Source organism: Astyanax mexicanus, chromosome 1 (assembly GCF_023375975.1).
Source record: "Astyanax mexicanus isolate ESR-SI-001 chromosome 1, AstMex3_surface, whole genome shotgun sequence".
NCBI classification, from domain to species: Eukaryota; Metazoa; Chordata; class Actinopteri; order Characiformes; family Acestrorhamphidae; genus Astyanax; species Astyanax mexicanus.
The window spans coordinates 115,874,498-115,893,255 of record NC_064408.1 but is presented as its reverse complement, the minus strand read 5'-3'; the positions used below and the strand labels follow the sequence as shown (position 1 = coordinate 115,893,255).

Below are 18,758 nucleotides of genomic sequence, written 5' to 3'. Positions count from 1 at the left end.
GTAAATGACTAGAACAATGCATGAAGTGTATTCAGGCTGCTATTAATGGTGAATTTGTTTTAAACATAATCATTATTGGTAATGGTGCATTACATGACATTAGGGGCCTCATGTACTAAGACTTGTGTGGAATTCCTTCTAAAATATTGTGTATAGACTAAAAAAAACCCAGATCTATTCAATCGTATGCAAGTAGAATGCAACGCACACACTCTCAGTATATCCAAATCCACTTTAGCTTGAGCGCACATGCACAAGCACAACACTTCGGCTTGTTGCAAACGCTGCCATCTCAAACATACAGACTAAACATTTCAACATTTAAGTAGAAACAGGTTCATTAAAGTTATTTAATAAACCAATGAAATTGTAAATGAGAAATTGACTGATTTTAACCAATAATTAGAGCTTAGATCGGGCCCCAAAAAATCTAGCCCATAAACTGTCATTTTGAGCCAGAGCCTGATTTAAACCCCACATTTTTTTAGTAAGCAGTGTTAAAATTAAGCTTTAAAAAAACAATCCTGGCTGTTTAAATGAGCTAAATCTGTTTAGAATAATGTTAACATTGCAACACTGAAGAAGCATAGACCTACTATTATTTAAGAAAAAAAGATTATAAGCGTAAAATATGGCCTACACAATGTTTTTCTACGTACACAACTTTAGTACATGAGGCCTCAAGTAAGGCAAAGTGACCAAGGTCAGCTTCTTCAATTAATGTTACCACAGTATTCCTCACACATCTCTTATTCACTTCTTCAATGTGTTTAAAAAAAATAGCACCACGGTTAAACATGGCTTCACGGCCTGCAGACTTGCTCTGGTTTCATAAAACAAAACAAAAACACATACCAACCCAAGTATGAGTTCAGATTATTGCAATGTAATTAATCAAATAAGATGAGAGAGAGAAAGAAAGAAAGAAAGAGAGAGAGAGAGAGAGAGAGAGAGAGAGTGGATTATGAACGTGCAGCAAAAAAAGCAAAGTTGAACACATTTTAATTCACATCAAAACTCAACTGTTAGTTCCATTAGATCGCTGTTGGTTAGCACTGAGATTGGTGCACAGAAAAGCTAGCATCATCTTTCTTTCATGCTGTTACCAGGTTCTGCTGCCGGATCAACTGTATAGGATGACACAATCCAGTACACAATGCAAGTCCTTTCCACGCACTAGAGTACTTCTATGTCAAAGCATAAAGATATGGTCAAAAAGAAAAAAAGTGTGTCTGCTGTCGGTGTTGCTCATAAGCCGGAGAAATTTTCTTTATTGGTGCCTTGTTACAACCTTTTACCCCCACAACCACAAGCCCGTGCTGGCAATTCAGTCACACTCACTCCTTCAAAAAGGTAAAAGACTAAAGAGATGACTGAGTATCTTCTTGAATAGCTTGAATCTCACTTTTAACAAATCATTGCTTCTCTAAACAGCTGAAGAAGAAGAGTAAGCGGTCGTCTGCGTGAGGCTGTTAGAAATGCTCGAACAGGAATTCCCAACATTTTTATAATCATCATTATGATAGTCATCATCTATTAGGTTCTCAATTAACAATGTCAAACGAGGAGGACGTCTTTTAAAGCACTGTGAATCGCTGAGGTGCGGTAAGGGAGTAAAAGGTAACTGGTAACTTCCTCTACATGGTCTGCAATAAATACTGGTTTAGTCAGGCATGAAGTAGGAGAGAGAGCAAGAGAGAGAGAGAAAGAGAAAAATTATATGAACTGACCATCTTCATGATAGACAAGGGTTCCTCTGTCCGAGAATCTCTTTTGTATTTAGCTTTTTTTTTGTTTTGTTTGTTTCGTCCCCTAATCCCCAAACAAACCATGAAAGTAGTGCCTCGAGTGAGCATGTTTCAATTTAAAAGGAATGGTCGCCTACACTCGTTTCATAGAAGCATCGTTCCCCCCCACAGCACGAGGGGGCACTCAAACGAAAGAGAGGAGAGGAGAGGGGCTAGCCTCGGCTTATTCGGTTGCAATTTCATTTTTGCTTTATTGGTCGAAAGGAAAAGAATTTGAAAACCCCAATTTCCTACGATTCTCAGATCAACCGAGTAAAAGAGAGAAGAAGTAATTGGAATTCAGTCTATTAACGGGGGCTTTGTCAGATATTATGTGATGAAGGACTGTGTTCATGTCTCGTTCCTCAGCTTCGGGCCCCTTGCGTGTGGCCCCCGGTGCGATTAGGAGGGCTGAGAGCCGAGCAGTCTTTCGATGGCGGCGTTGATGTCGCCCCCTGTGGCGATGAGGGCCTGCAGGTTGGCCTCTCTGTTGATGAAGCCCATTGCGCTCAGCTGCTCCAGCTGCTGCTGGAAACGCACCTCCGGTGTTTGGGTCTAGATGGAGAGGTGAGAAGAGAACAGGTCAGCTCAGAAACACTAAACCTGCAAATGTAACATTCTACACTAATTATAAATTATATCATTTATTAGTCATTCACTACATTCTGCTTAAACTGCACAGTACTGTACTGCACTCACTCCATTGCCAAATTACATATTTTCTCTTTTCATCTATTTATCTCCATCTTTCTACACTACACACACAACACATTAAGACATTTGCTCATTTATTCTTCCAGAAATCAAAGGGATTAAAAGAAAAAAGTCTATACTGCTCCCCAGCTCCTCACAAGAGTACTGAAGCACCATCATTACACTTTATTCGCTTTGTACCACTCTAGGGCACACCTGGCATTAGGCACTAATATATGTACGTTTCTCTGCTCCAGAAGTCTTTTTCTATTGGCAGAACTTCTCGAGTGTAACCCTTCCCCCTAGAACAGAGTTAAAAGGGGTGAAATCTTTCCTCTAAGAATTGGGACAACCATTCAAGCACCCAACACAAATATATAGCATCTAGCAGTGGCCAGTTCAGCAACGTAAAAGCTGGTTAACTAGTTAACTTTAGAGCATCGCATGTCATCAGAAAGGGGGCTGGTAGTGCAGCAATTGTTTCTGATTGCCCATTCCTTACTTTCTCTGTGATGGGAAGTTGAAATTAGCATTTATTAGCTTTTATTATTTTCTTTTATTTTTACATTTCACTTTAAATGCTGCAGCCTCGGTCATCTGTTGCACCATTTAAGGTGGAACAGAACAGGACAGCTAGCTAGCTACTGAAATGAACTACTAGCATTTTTAATGTTCCAGCCCACAGAGTGACACAGAGCTGCTGATAGGCGCACGCACAAGTATAAACGCACTCCCCTATTTAGCGCACTTTCGCTGGATATGTGTAGAGCCAAGGGGTTAAATTGGATTGGACCATAATGTATCTACATAATTACTTTTGAAAGCAGCACGCAAACACTGCTTCCTAGAATGTAAATGTAACCAATGGCAAATGTACCGATGCATTCCCTCCAGCAAACATCTGTAACATCTGCTGCATGAGCTGCTGTTGGGTGGGGTTGGTTCCAGCAGCGGGGGTGGAGCCCAGTCCAGAGGAAGGAGGCGGAGGGTTTTCTGGAGTTACAGTAACTCCCGTGGGAATCCCAACAGGAACTCCAGCTGGAACTCCAGCAGGGACCCCAGGAGGAACCCCGGGAGGGACCCCGCCAGGAATTAGACTAAAGAAAAGACAAAGACTTTGCAGTTTAGGAGGAAGTACATTTTTTGGCACTGCAAATTCTCAAACCTGTACCGCTTATACATGTTAAACAGGAGAGATAATCAATGTGTTATTGTAAAGGTATAAGCATATAAGCATAAGTCTTCTGAAAAAAAAAAAAAAAAAAAGGAAAAAGCTCGATTTGTCTGTAACGTATTAAGAAAAACAGAACTTTCAATAAAGAGGATGTACCCTGTGAATTCCCAAACCACAACTCAAAACATTTACAGAACATGATCTACTTTCACAAGGCCAACGAATGTGTAGTACCTGGGCATGAGTCCTGGGGCTTCGGTCTGGAGGGTCTGTAAACCCTGCTGGATCTGCATCAGGGCCTGCATGGCTCGAGGGTTTGTCATCACAGAGAGAGCTTCGGGATTCTGCATCTGAAAAATCAAGAAAAACAGAAGTTTTAAACTATTACACAACCTGTTTTTGAATAAGACAACTAAAAACAAGATGTACAATATGGACCAAAGTATTGGGACACCTGCCAATTCATTATTTAAATACAAGGATATAAAATTTAAATTATAATTATAATACAATTCTGGAGCACTGCTGTGAATATCTGATTGAAAAGGACACCATTTGTCCAAAAACTGAAACAAACATTACTAGTCACGCTTGTCCTAGAGAAAAAAAAAGTGATAAACTATGTTTCTAGTTTCAGATATAATAATAATAGTTCGTAAAATAGGTAATGCATTTTATGCAAATTAGCAAACAAATAATTGGGCAGAACTTTATGGGCCAAATTGTTTGTTTGGACTCTTGTTTCTATCTAGTTTGGTTTAGTAGTTGCTGTGCAATAATGGCAAAACCTGAGTAGCAGGAGAGATGTATGGGTTTAGTGGCGGGGCAAGAGAGAGAGCTGTGTGCCTCTGATAGTGGTAATATTTATGCATAACAAAGTACACAAACACGGCATCCACATACATAGCACAGTTAAACCTGAAAGGGCACTGCAGAGGTGGAAATTAACACTTACAACTACAAGTTTAACCAATAGAAAAAGACTACTGGAGTAGAGAAACGTGAACCTGTTGGTGCCGTGGTGTGGGTTAGAGGGGTATAAAGCGAATAAAGACTGTGCTCCAGTACTCTTGGGATGAGTTGCGGAGCAGTATAGACCTTTTTTTTTTAACATCCTAAATAAGTCAATGTTTTTACAAAGTGGTACACTAAGGGAAATATCAACAAAAGAGCAATGTTCATTATATTGCTTATAATGACTTAAACAGTGACTGGCCTGAACACTCATCAATACTGGGGCTTTAAAGTTCTCTAGCCCACATCTGGCATTATGCAAACATGCTTAGGTTAATGGGCTTCAAAAAGTCCTTATCTATTGGCAGGACTTTTTACAGGGACAGGAAAAGCTGTGCATGAGCATCTACTTGTCTGCATCAGCAAATAGTGCAAATTAAAGTAATTAAAGTAGCTTTAATGCCAAGTCCAATAGCAAATATTGCTAAAGCCCAAAACACTTCACAGCTGAAAGTTCACTAATTGAAGAAGCGGGAACATGTTTCTATAGGTGAATTATGAGAAATGTCTAATTGAGGTAATTTCAGCTAACGTTTCAGAACATTCAGACCCACCTGCTGTAGAAATACAGGCAGCTGATGCCTCATCTGCTCCTGTAGCTGGGGGTTTCCAGCAAATAGAGGGTTATTCATCAAAACCTGGGGAGCAGAGAATAAAAACCCAACAGTTAAAACAACTGGCACAACATTACACTCTGCATTCAGCAATTAGTATGTCTGCCTTTGTCGGCTCTAATTAGTAGGCACTGCCTTTTACTCAGTGTTAGCGAGATTAGTGCCTTTGATTAGACCAATTATCACATAAGGGTTAATAATGAAGATGTCCAACCTGTGATGCAACCTCAGGGTTTTGGGCCAAGGACTGCATCATGCTGCGCATGTAGGGAGCAGACAGCATGTTCTGCATCAGCTGGGGGTTCTCCGAGATCTGCTGCATCAGGCTTTGCATGCCAGGGCTGTTAAATACACCTGTGCAAGCAGAGGAGAAAAATATATTCACATCATAATCATTATTATTATTATTCTTCATCAGCAATGTAAGGGGGACTTAAAATCCTTTAATTTTCCCAAATATTGCATTATATATGAATTTTACCAGTCAGGTATTAAGGAGCAGTAAAGCCACTCCACTGAAGTACAGAGCTATACAGGAGTTTCAGTGAAGTTTCTCCAGCACCAAGGCTGGAGTAGCATTAGCATTAGCCGCTAACCATAGTACTAGGTTTTTCGCCAGTCAGAGGTGAGTATATCAGACTGTAGCCTGCCCATTTAACTTGTTAAAACAATTTACCTGGGACAAAACGCTAGCTGATAGCGCTCTGGCTTACCAGAGCACTCAGGGTTTCTCAGTGCAGCGCTATCGGGCAGCATTTCGTAGCGCTTAAACCTGCTGCTAACCGTGCTAAAATTTCGGATATCTAAGCTTACTGTAAATAAACAGAAATGGCCCAAATAAACAGTTTTCAGAAGAGTAATAAATAATTAAATAATAATTACAGTTTTGTTTACTCAGGCGTCCCCAGAGCAAGACCTGCTGAATTAGAAGGGAAACATGGCGACGACACTGTTCCTTACTAGTGTAACTTAATGCACCTTATAATCTGATAACTATGTTCCAAGGGGCAGGGTTACACTCAAAAACAAGGGGTAGGGATAAGTGGTAGAGCCAAGGGGTGAAATGGGATTGGGCCTTAACCACTGAGTTCCAAAGACCCCCCCTCTGTCGTGACCGGTGGTTTAGCCCGCCATCTAAGGTAGTGTACTGGGGTGTGGTGCTAGGAGCAAACACCTGACAGCTTTAGGAGATGGATGAGGACCAGTGCACTCGTCCACCCTTAGGGGTGCAGCTGACTGGTACTATCCAGAACTACTAGTAGTACCTTAATCCAGAACCCCCTACTCCCAACATAAGTATAGTTCATCATGAAAATGTCTTTAAATATCACAATACAACTATATGTACATATATGTGACATTAGTTTTCAGTAGATACCGTTGCCCAAGCTAGAGGAACCAATTCCCAGGGGGTTGGAGACACTGGGGGTGGTGGAAGTTGTGGTAGAGGTGGTGGTTGTGCCAGTCCCAGTAGAGCTGGCGTCAGGGGGCCCCCAAGGATTTGGCAGTGGCTCTCGGTTCTCCGTCCTGGAGGGCTGTGCTCCCGAGCTGTCTGCGTTGCCCCCCAAGGCAGAGAAGGGATTGTTTCCAAACTGAACAAAACAAAAGAAAGGAAAAATTGATAAGTCATTTAAGTATATAAAATAAGAAGCAGCTTGCAAACACAATTTGCTTTCAGCTAATACTTTTTTTATTGGCCAGTTACAATCTTTAAAGCATCTAAAACAAATACATAATTAATTAATTAATTACATGTAATAAACTAACATTACTATACAAAAAGACCTTTTCCCTCAGCAGAATCACATTTGTATACCTGTTCACGTGCGGCGCTAAACATGGGCTCCTGGATATCAGTGTACATCCTCCGTAGAGCGTTGTATCCCCCAGGGATGCTCTCTAGGTTGCTAAGCGCTCTGTCTTGGTTACGCATCATCTCTTGCATCATTGCTGGGTTCCTTGCCAACTCCATTGTCTAAATAAAGATTAAAGGATTTATTTAAAGTCACCAGAGCTGCAGACTTCTAATGAATATGCAAAAAACATCTTATTGACTTAGGATGTGTTGCTATTTTTGGTCAGGGTATCTGCATGTTGAAGGACATTAAATCAAGGAGTTTAAAGACTGTTTAAAACCATTTAAAGACAAAATACGACCTTAACAAAATAGCAAAGTGCACAAAACACTAATATGTTTAAAGGCTTTACAGTAAGCTTGTGAAAATTGTAAACCAACATTTAAAAGAAACAGAAGTTAACTTCTTCGCACACAAAAAGGGGGAAAAATAGAGTTCACTGCAAAATTGGGGTTATTTGACCCCATAACTAAAGTATCATCTCAAAATATAAAAAAAGCAAATCAACTAGCATACTATATTTGGAAACAAAATGTAATGCAAAAAGGAAAAATAAAACTGTATTTAGTATCTGTAGAAGTTTTAAGACTTTGAAAGATTAATTTAACACAAATTAAGGTCTTATATATTTTACAATTTAAGACAGCTTACTTAAAAGAAGAAAAAAATATATAGGACATATCAATATAGTCTGTGCTGCATACTTTTACATTACATTAAGAAATTACATTGAACCTATATTAAAAGGGACACGTTTAGAATCCTACAGCAGTAAGCCCGCTCTTCACCACCACCCACCTGTCTCATCAGCTCAGGGTTATTGAGCATGTGCGAAATCTCCGGGTTGCGCTCCATCAACTGCTGCATCTGTGGATTCGCCATGATCATCTGCCTCATCAAATCTGGGTTAGACATCATGTTCTGAACCAGGGGGTTCTCCATGATCTGGGAGAGCATCTCCGGGTTGGACATCAGCTGCCGCTGCATCTGCTGCTGCAGCTCCATGAAGTTGGAGGAGCCCATGCCCAAGTTAGCCAGACTGGACAGGTCACCGAAGCCAGCTAACAAGAAACAGAAACACAATTAACAAATAATCAGAGAAAAGTCACCTTGTGATGAACTGGCAATTAATTCACATTTTTATATATAAATTAAAGACATTAAATATTGCTTAGCATAATCAGAGATTACTGAAATTTTATTATCGATATGTTGCTTACAAAAACAGATTTTTGTAAATACTGAGAGATTTTAAGAAAACTAATTGTGCAATTATATTAACATTCTGCCAAAAAGAAATTTAATGTATTATAAGCAGGGCTGTCCCAATCATGCTTTTTTGTTTTTGGCCCAGAGCCAGATTCATTTGATGCAAAATATCTGCCAATGCAGAATTCCGATCCGATACTTTGGCAAGTCAGTAAATAAATCAATCAATAAATAACACTGCTATTTTTATTACGTTTTTAAATTGTTATTAAAATTGTATTAAAACATACCATTTAATCACAAAAAAAATTTGTGAAAGACTTTATATTGTACTAGCCTGCGCTTCTTAAAGGATAATTGCGTACTACATATACAGTTGTGGTCAAAAGTTTACATACACTTGTAAAAAAACATAATGTTATGGCTGTCTTGAGTTTTCAATAAGTTCTACAACTCTTATTTTTCTGTGATAGAGTGATCGGAACACATACATGTTTGTCACAAAAAACAGTCATAAAATTTGGTTCTTTCATAAATTTATTATGGGTCTGCTGAAAATGTCACCAAATCTGCTGGGTCAAAAATATACATACAGCAACAAAATTTGTCAATTTTGGTGATGTAGCGAGTTGTGTCAATCAAATTAGCTTCATGTCATGGCCTCTTCACTTCTTGTAAGTGATTCTGATTGACTACAGCTGTTGACTTCTCATGAGCCCATTTAAATAGGGCTCATTTGACCCAGTGATTAGACTCAGCTACAAAAGCTACAATGGGAAAGTCAAAGGAACTCAGTGTGGATCTGAAAAAGCGAATTATTGACTTGAACAAGTCAGGGAAGTCACTTGGAGCCATTTCAAAGCAGCTACAGGTCCCAAGAGCAACTGTGCAGACAATTATACGCAAGTATAAAGTGCATGGAACAGTTGTGTCACTGCCACGATCAGGAAGAAAACGCAAGCTATCACATGCTGCCGAGAGGAGATTGGTCAGGATGGTCAAGAGTCAACCAAGAATCACCAAGAAGCAGGTCTGCAAGGATTTGGAAGCTGATGGAACACAGGTGTCAGTCTCCACAGTCAAGCGTGTTTTACATCGCCATGGACTGAGAGGCTGCCGTGCAAGAAAGAAGCCCTTGCTCCAGAAAAGGCACCTTAAGACTTGGCTGAAGTTTGCTGCTGATCACATGGACAAAGATAAAACCTTCTGGAGGAAAGTTCTCTGGTCAGACGAAACAAAAATTGAGCTGTTTGGCCACAACACCCAGCAATATGTTTGGAGGAGAAAAGGTGAGGCCTTTAATCCCAGGAACACCATGCCTACTGTCAAGCATGGTGGTGGTAGTATTATGCTCTGGGGATGTTTTGCTGCCAGTGGAACTGGTTCTTTGCAGAAAGTAAATGGGATAATGAAGAAGGAGGATTACCTCCAAATTCTGCAGGAAAACTTAAAACCATCAGCCCGAAGGTTGGGTCTTGGGCGCAGTTGGGTGTTCCAACAAGACAATGACCCAAAACACACATCAAAAGTGGTAAAGGAATGGCTAAACCAGGCTAGAATTAAGGTTTTAGAATGGCCTTCCCAAAGTCCTGACTTAAACCCCATTGAGAACATGTGGACAGTGCTAAAGAAACGGGTTCATGCAAGAAAACCATCACATTTAGCTGAACTGCACCAATTCTGTCAAGAAGAGTGGTCAAACATTCGACCTGAAGCTTGCCAGGAGCTTGTGGATGGCTACCAAAAGCGCCTAGTTGCCGTGAAAATGGCCAAGGGACATGTAACCAAATACTAATGTTGCTGTATGTATATTTTTGACCCAGCAGATTTGGTGACATTTTCAGCAGACCCATAATAAATTTATGAAAGAACCAAATTTTATGACTGTTTTTTGTGACAAACATGTATGTGTTCCGATCACTCTATCACAGAAAAATAAGAGTTGTAGAACTTATTGAAAACTCAAGACAGCCATAACATTATGTTTTTTTACAAGTGTATGTAAACTTTTGACCACAACTGTATTAATCAATTAATACGGTTTTCGTGCAAATATCAAACGCACAGCACATGTATGTGTAAACCATGTGGCCTTAACAGCCTTTAATAATGCATATTTAAATTTGAATAAAAAAAAATCTGTTAGACTTGCTAAATTACATTAGATTTATATTACTGTTAATCACAATATTAAAAGCATGACTCATATTTTTACCCTGTATTATTTGTGAGACAGTAATAATTGTGCAGAGTGTTATGCATGACAGACTAAATCTAATACAATAGTGATCTGGATCTGTTTCATCCGATTGTGATCCTTTGAAATTTACATGAGCGACCCTGGTTTCTCATCACTATTACTACTACTAATACTACTAATACTACCAATACTACCAATAATAAAAATAAAAATAATAATAATAATATTTTTTACCTAAAGCAGTAACATTATTTTTGTGATCAATTAATTATTTACTTTTATTATCCACATTATAAGCAATAACACACATTACAATATGAAAATTAGAAAAGATGGGGGTGATTGTGTTGCATCCTTTTTCAATCTTATCTATCAATCTAAAACTAATGTGAACCAGTCTTACCATTCAAATTGAGTATGAAATAAATACATTTACAAATGTGTGCATTTTAGTCCAACACTTCTACAATACTTCAATAATATAAAATGTAAACTACTGCTTCAAGTATTGCCCATTAGTAAACTGAACTTTTTTTTCTGACGTGTTTTCCTCTGTGAGGAACAGATCATTAAAAAGTCCCCTGCCAAATTTGGTCTGCATCACCTTTTAAAAAAGACGTCCTCCTTTCATTTTCACTTTGAATTTATTCAACCACTTCTACAGACCTTCCCTGGCTCTCCTCCATGGCAGGAGGAGAAGCAAGCAAAAGGAACTAAGAGACTTTAAAGAACCGCAGAACCGCTAAGCTGCCTTTAGAAGTGAACTTTTAACATTTTATAAAGACACACTCACTGAATAAGTTGGCTGGCTGCGAGGGGGCTGGCGACGGCCCACTGCCCTGCGATGTGCCCAGGTTGGCAGCTGAGCCGGGGTTAGCAGTGCCCGCATTGCTGCTGTTCGGCTGTGACGTGCCTGAGCTGGATGAAGCAGCCGTGGAACTACCACCTGTGGCTCTGCAGGAGAAGCAAACACACAAAATAATGCATTGGTCCAGACATGCTGTTTTATAGCATTATATAGCATGTTTATAATGTCCACTAGAATATTTGCAAATAGCTGTACATATTAAAGATATCCTGACATTTCTAATGCTCTTGTTAAACGCAATCAAATCCTAACAGCAACAAAAGCAAGATAACCTCATTTTAACACTCAATTTTAGATCTAGGGGTATCAATATTTTGTCCATGTTAGGCGTGGGGGAAACGTTTGGTTTTTAAATGCATCTCGATTTGGACAAAGATGATCATGAATCGATTCACACATGAAAGGAATCGATTTTCTCAACATTAGCTAAAACAGAAAACTTAATGATTACAGCAAACAAAAGCCAAACTCAGAAGTCCAGGGTTTTAAGAAGTAGAAGACAAAGCAGAGAGCAGAGATTAAGATGTTTGAGTGGAAAAGTCAAGGAGCTCCACCAGCAAAAACAGTCCTTTCAACTTTAATCCAAATCATTGCTCTCTGTCTTAATTCTCTTTTCACTTCTATAGCTAAATAGCACTTTATTCTTTATATCTCAACTGCTTTCAATAACACTATAAGCTGCTATTTCACTTTTTTATTCCTTATAAACTTTCTAAATATGGTTTTAATAAATGTCAAACAAATAACGCCTAATTATTTTTGTCTTTGTGGTATTAGTTTTATTGTTCAAATTTACTTGCACGTAAGTATTAGGTAAGCCACTCTGGGAAACCATTCCTGTGTGCATATAAAGCATCAAGAAGCCTATTAAAATGTGTACCTTTCTATTGTATACTTTGCACAATACTTTTTACATTTGCAGATCAAGCACAGAGATCAGCCACAACATTAAAACCAGCTCTGTACACACACACACAAACATTAAAATATATACAACAAAAAAAAAAAATCACAACAACGATTGACCATCTATGTCCACTGGATATTTAAACTATCTACAAATAAACCTTTTATTCCAGTAATGCCAAATCAGGTAGCCTATTCCAATAAGAAATAAATAACAATATAAGTAACAGATAAGTAACAATAATTACATCACTGACTGGACATTACCTCAATTTTGCGCATTGTGTTTAGAATAGTGTGGAAGATCAATTGGTTTGCTTTATTTCTTTCTTTTAATATTTCAGTTACAAAGATGTCACTGTATTCTCTTAATTTCAGTAGTTTAAAATTGATCTGAAAATTACTTATACATTATGGACAAAACATTGTCTAAAAAGATGGTCATTGTGGCAGGGCTATTGTGAAATTTAGCTTTAAACTTGTGTACAGAGAGTCCGCTGCTTTGAGTGTATTGTGAGACTGCAGTTCTGAGTGTATTGTGAGCATCTTACTTTTGTGCAGTTTTGATGACGAGGTGAACGGTGAGGCCATCCTTTATACCGTGCTGACCGAGCGTGTCCCCATCTTTCAGGATTTTACCGGCAAAGATCAAGACTAACTGGTCCTGCTTTGCCTTGAACCTTTTGGAGATTTCTTCTTTGAACTGTAGATAAGGAGAAGAGGACTGTAAAACACTGGAGCTCTGTTTCACAATCTGAGCACACTCTGGCAATTGTTTTAGTCTTCTAAAGGGTACACCAATCAAATATTGCTCTTCTGGATTTTACACAATAAGAAAACATTATTTGCTAGGACAAAATGTCTGTTTAAGCAAGAATAAAAAAAAGCATAAACCTTCATTTGTGATTGGTTTGAGCAAATAAATAAGGAACAAGCCTCTAAAAATTACATACAACAAAGCATAAACAATTAATCAAATGAACATTTAAACACACACCTGTAAAACTACAGTGAATACACAAATAATCTATATAATCTGTAATCTATAAAATAATAATTCTAAATAACAAAATATATAAATAACCAACAAAGCCAGTCAGATCCAGGAAATTATTGAATCAGTAAATAGAGGATTAATCTTCAGTTTTCACTCAACATTAGAGCTTAAACACTTAAATTTGTCTATACAATCAGGTATACAGGTAACCTCATATTCTTTGATTATTTAATCTACTCTGAGTAAAGCAATCAAACGTATCAATCTTAAATTTAACACAATATAAATAATGACTCATAAAGGGCTAACATTTTTTCATTCATTTAAAATCAAACAGAAAGTTACCTCAGTGTACACAAAGATTGTGTAAACATATGATACAATGTTCAATAAACAGCAGATTAAGATAGCTTTCATAAACAAAAACACCAAATTATCAAACAGCATAATCAAATTAATACGTACCCAGAACACCGGTAAAAACAGAGACGGTGTATTATGTATTAAAACTTTATAAATAAAACTTCATTTCTTTTTACAATTCATAAGACGTACTAAGATGTACTGAGCATAAAAAAAACACTACAAATGTAACCAATAACTAATCAGTTATTGGCCACTATCAAATTACAGCATAGACAAAATACCAGTAAATCCACAAACAGTATACTATTAACATGTACTGTGAATATCAAACATTACCCCTTTTTTTTTCGTCCACATTTTGTAAACAACTATATGTTGTAGTTGTTTTTCTATTTTCCTTATTTATTTATTTGTATAGATTTTTATATACGTAGTTTAATTATGACATACGATTTATATTTGGTACGTATGCCATGTCTATTGGACCTGTAGGAAAATAAAAGAGAGGGTCCAGATAAAATAATAAAACAAACTACTAATATCTAACACAGGGAATCTCTCATCTGCACAGGGATGGACATTTTAGCAAGCTGACAAAATAAAGCAAAAAACTGAATAAAAAATAGTGTATGAAAAGTTGGCTGGTTCTCTCCTGCTCCTCGAGAGAAACACAAGGGTTTATTTTAATCAAGTTTATGTATTTGTTCATTCATTCATCTGTAACTGCATACCTTACATTTTTATTACCTTTAACCTGTAAATTTATAATTCCAACTAATTTCTTATTCTTATTATCTCATTTGTTTGAGATGTAATTTTAAAATCTTATTAAAATTCTGGGTCTTTATTTATTTATTCATTCTTTTTCTTTGACAGTCCCTTACCTGTGTACTGGCTTGGCTACATTGTAAATGAGTGAAACCCTCAATGTATTTCGAGTTTAAATAGACAGATTGAACCTGATGTTTATTAAAGATATAGACCTACAAAATGTATTACCAGCTCATTAATCTGCTTTAAATCCACATTAAAACATTAGTAACCAACCTAACTAGCTAGCTAACCATCACTGTTAATTAAATCCCCATTATCAACAATTAGCAGGTTAACCGGCTAAAACCGTGTTTATATCGCTAACTAGCTGCGTTTGAGTGAAACATCAGTGTTCATATAGTGAATTCAGGCCTAATTCGCCTCCTTTTGGACACTATAGGTGAATAAAACCCTCTAAAACAGGGGAAATGACTAAGTAAAAATTAGCAGCTGAGTTGTAGGGCTAGAACCTTCCGTAGCTAAGCTAACGGCTAGGCTAACTCAGCTAATATTAAGCTAATGCTAACAGCCTAGCTTACTTAGCGGTAGCCAACCGAGCTCGATCTGCCGTCGCCTCAGACAGTGCGCAGAACAGCCGCTACCCTCTCCAGAGAGACAAAACGAGCACTTATGAAGCAAACCTGCCGTGTTTAATCGCGTTAAACTGATAATAAAGGGTTAAAGTAGCGATTAAAACCTTTACACGCACAAAAAGAGGTTGTTTCAGTAGGAAGGAATAGCTAACTAGCTACGCGCTGCCGCCATAGAAGCTAGCCGGGTGTCCTGTCGATTTGTGCTACCCTTTCGAAACCTGCTACCACCGTCTAGTTACAATGTACACCTTACTATAGATAAGGCTGTGTAACCGCTATAAATAAATAAAACAGTCTTTAATATGGGTTATAATACTCAAAAAGGGTAAAATAAGCATATTACAAATTCCTTTTAAGCGGGAAAAAGAGAAATGTATATAGGTTCTCAATCTAAAAAGAATCTTAAGTAGCTAAAAGCCCGGAGGAAAATAATAAGCTAATTAACAATAAAAGGATAGAAAAGTGCAAACTATATACAATATATAAAATCAAATAAAGACTTATTACTAAGACATTATAAAAAGACAATACAAAACGTAAAAGAAAATTAAAAGAGAAAAATATAAAATCTGTCAAAAAAAAAGTACAATGAGGCTACCTAGCTAAAATGAACTATGAAATAAAAAGTGAAAATGAAAAGTTAAAATAAAAAAACAAAAACAGCTACAAGCTGAGTGGAGGACAAGTTTAAAATGATTTTAATTAAAATCGTGAATATAAGTATAGTATATGCTATGGGTTATAATGTTTCAAAATGCTAAAATATTTCTCAGAAAATCCTATTAAGAGGACAAATTGTAAAAAAAATATATATAGCTTCTTAATCTAGATAAAACAGATACAAAATTTTCTTAAGTAGCTAAAAACAATAAAAGGAAGGTGATGTTAAGTGTAAATAAAATAAAATACATAAAATCAAATGAAGACTGGACATTAAAATCAACAAATAAAAACAAAACAAATGATAATGGAATAGTCTAAAAGGCAAAACGGAAAATAAAATGAAACAAAATGTAAAAATACAATGACAAAAGCTACAACAAAGTATAAAATAAAAAATAACGAACATAAATAATAAACTAAATAAACTAAAATGTAAATAAACCTAAATAAAACAGTTACAAACTGAATGGGGTGGATAGAAATGAAGTTTAAAATGATTTAAAAACAGAATCATCACGAAAAACACGTCATATGTCTAAAGAACAATTCGTCCGCGCATGCGCAGAACGCTTGAGCTGCACAAATTCGACGGCTAGCAGAACTCGACGGAACACCAGGTATGAACTGAGAGCCAGGCCGACTTTCTCCTCTTCATTTTCCTCATAAATGCTGCGTTAAATCCGCACTACCCACTCAAAACCCGCACACACCAGTTAATAAGGAGTGTAACATTAAAGCTGTGTGTTCAAATGTGAGTTACACAGACGGTTTCAGCCCGAAAAGCAGCGCTGAACTGATCGCCGCTGATTCTGGATCAGCCGATTCATGTCGGACAGCTGACTGAGCCGCTCTCACACACACAGCTACACACCCGCACACACACAGCTACATGTACACGAACACACGGAGCGGCGGCGGCGGCCCGGGTTACCTGTGAGACGGACGCGTCCTCGGATATGGCGATCTCCTCCTTGTCCTTGGGCGTTTTGACGGTGACCATGATGATGGTGCCGCCGGTCGCCGCATTCTCCTCGGATTTTCCCTCCACGGCGGGGTCCGCGCCGCTGTTCTCCGCCATCTTTTCTCTGCTCTCTTCACTTCATCACGTCACCGCGAGAAGAGCCGCGAGAGCAGCGACAAGAGCGGACCGGAAACAGCGCCCCCACGCGGAGCCGCGCGCGCCCAGTCACACTTTTACACACACACACGCACACACACATATACATCTCTAGAAAAAATAAGAGACCACTTAAAAACTTAAAGAGTTTCTCTGAATATAATTCAGAGGAAGACGGATGATCACAAGCCATCAAAACAAGATGAACTGCTTGAATTTTTGCATCAGGAGTAAAGGCATAAAGCTATTCAAAAGCAGTGTGCAAGACTGGTGGAGGAGAACATGCCAAGATGCATGAAAAACTTTTATTAAAAACAAGGGTTATTCCACCAAATATTGATTTCTATACTCTTAAAACTTTATGACTATAAACTCGTTTTATTTGCATTATTTGAGGTCTGAAAGCTCTGCATCTTTTTTGTTATTTCAGCCATTTCTTATTTTCTGCAAATAAAAGCAAATTTATTTGGAATCTGGGAGAAATATTGTCCGTAGTTTATAAAAATAAATAAAATTAAACCACAATGTTATTTTTACTCAAACATATACCTATAAATAGCAAAATCAGAGAAACTGCATTAATATTACATTAATACACTTTGTGACAAAATATGAAAAAAATAACGAATTACATGTACTATGGGTAAATTTACTGATATTGACTTTGGTTACTTTGGCAATTTTTGGCGTTAAGCGTATGTTGGCCTGATGTTGGATGCAAACCGCTATTTGACACTGGACCTATACTTTGGTTGTCAATTGGTGTTTAATATTGGGCCTATGTTGGCCTGATGGTGGGTGCCAACCGATGTTTAATATTGGGCCTATGTTGGCCCGATGTTGGGTGTCAACCAATTATTAATATTGGGCCTATATTGGCCTGAAATTGGGTGTCAAACAATGTTTGATGGAACTAAAATAAATAAATAAATACAGAATACGTTCACGCATTAAATACACCATTCTGAAAGCAACAAGATTTTAATTATAATGGTTGTAATGGTCTTTGTACACTTTTTAAATGAATTTAAAACAGTTGAAGCACATCAGGAACAAATAGTTCTGTTTTATATGTTTTTTTTTTTCTATAATGGGTAAAAGAAGGCTCATGCTGATATTTATTAGATTCAGTATAAGGGGATCAGTTTACTTAAGAACATTGCCCACTCTGCCCTGTAGATGGTACCAGTACACCATTCACCTTTCCACTCACCAGTACCATAGCACCATCTCTTTACTGTAGGCAGCATGAGGTCAGATTTTGCTAAGGTAGAAATGTAGGAAGGATGCTGGACCTGACCAAGTCTTTTTCAGCTACAGTAAAGTTCTGTGCAGATTCATTTTGCACTAGTAGTTTTTGCACTGCAAATTTAAATTATTATATAACTATGTATTTGCACCTTTTGTATGGCTGGCATCAGTTACCCTCATAATATGCACATCAACTGGTGTTCATTGTCTAATGTGTTCAACTGCACTACCTCCATTACACACTACTGTACTTATACTTTATATTTCATAGTATTGTTTTATTTTATCCTTCCTTACTAACTGTTGTGTATTGTGTATATCTGCTGCTGGATGGCCAAAAGTTCCAAAACTATCTATCTGTCTGTCTGTCTGTCTGTCTAACCATTTGAACCCTAGGCTGTTTCTATCTAACCCTATGAACTCAGGTCTTATAACACAGTAATTATATCAGACAGTCACATGCCCTGATCTCTTTTACTCCAGAAGACATACGACTGCTCAAAAATATAATCATTTAAAATGTAAAAGGGAACTGATCATGTTTTGGTCAAAATTTTACCAAGTGCCTGTTTTTTTTTTTTTTTAACTTATTTTTGAATCTATAGACTTTAAAATATATTTACACCTGAGATATCTT

The 18,758-nt window shown here is 37.5% G+C and overlaps 1 protein-coding gene across 1 annotated transcript; it reads right to left on the bottom strand.

The window, feature by feature from the left end:
- Window positions 1–985: 985 nt before the first annotated feature.
- Window positions 986–16,865, bottom strand: ubqln4 (ubiquilin 4). The gene is made up of 11 exons (XM_007242164.4): window positions 16,685–16,865; window positions 12,873–13,024; window positions 11,341–11,501; window positions 7,937–8,199; window positions 7,099–7,257; window positions 6,661–6,874; window positions 5,497–5,636; window positions 5,223–5,306; window positions 3,889–4,004; window positions 3,358–3,577; window positions 986–2,342 (listed from the first exon to the last, which is right to left on the bottom strand). The coding sequence occupies exons 1-11, from the start codon at window positions 16,829–16,831 to the stop codon at window positions 2,190–2,192; spliced, it is 1,809 nt and encodes a 602-aa protein (XP_007242226.2). The 5' UTR covers window positions 16,832–16,865; the 3' UTR covers window positions 986–2,189.
- Window positions 16,866–18,758: the final 1,893 nt, after the last annotated feature.

Bases quoted from the DNA above. Each gene is read 5' to 3' on its own strand.
- ubqln4 (XM_007242164.4), bottom strand. From the start codon at position 16,831: ATGGCGGAGAACAGCGGCGCGGACCCCGCCGTGGAGGGAAAATCCGAG. The intron at 4,005-5,222 runs GTGGGTCTGAAT...TTGATTTTTCAG, and splicing joins TGCCTGTATTTCTACAGCAG to ATGCAGAATCCCGAAGCTCT. The intron at 2,343-3,357 runs GTACATTTGCCA...CTCTCCATCTAG, and splicing joins TTGCTGGAGGGAATGCATCG to ACCCAAACACCGGAGGTGCG.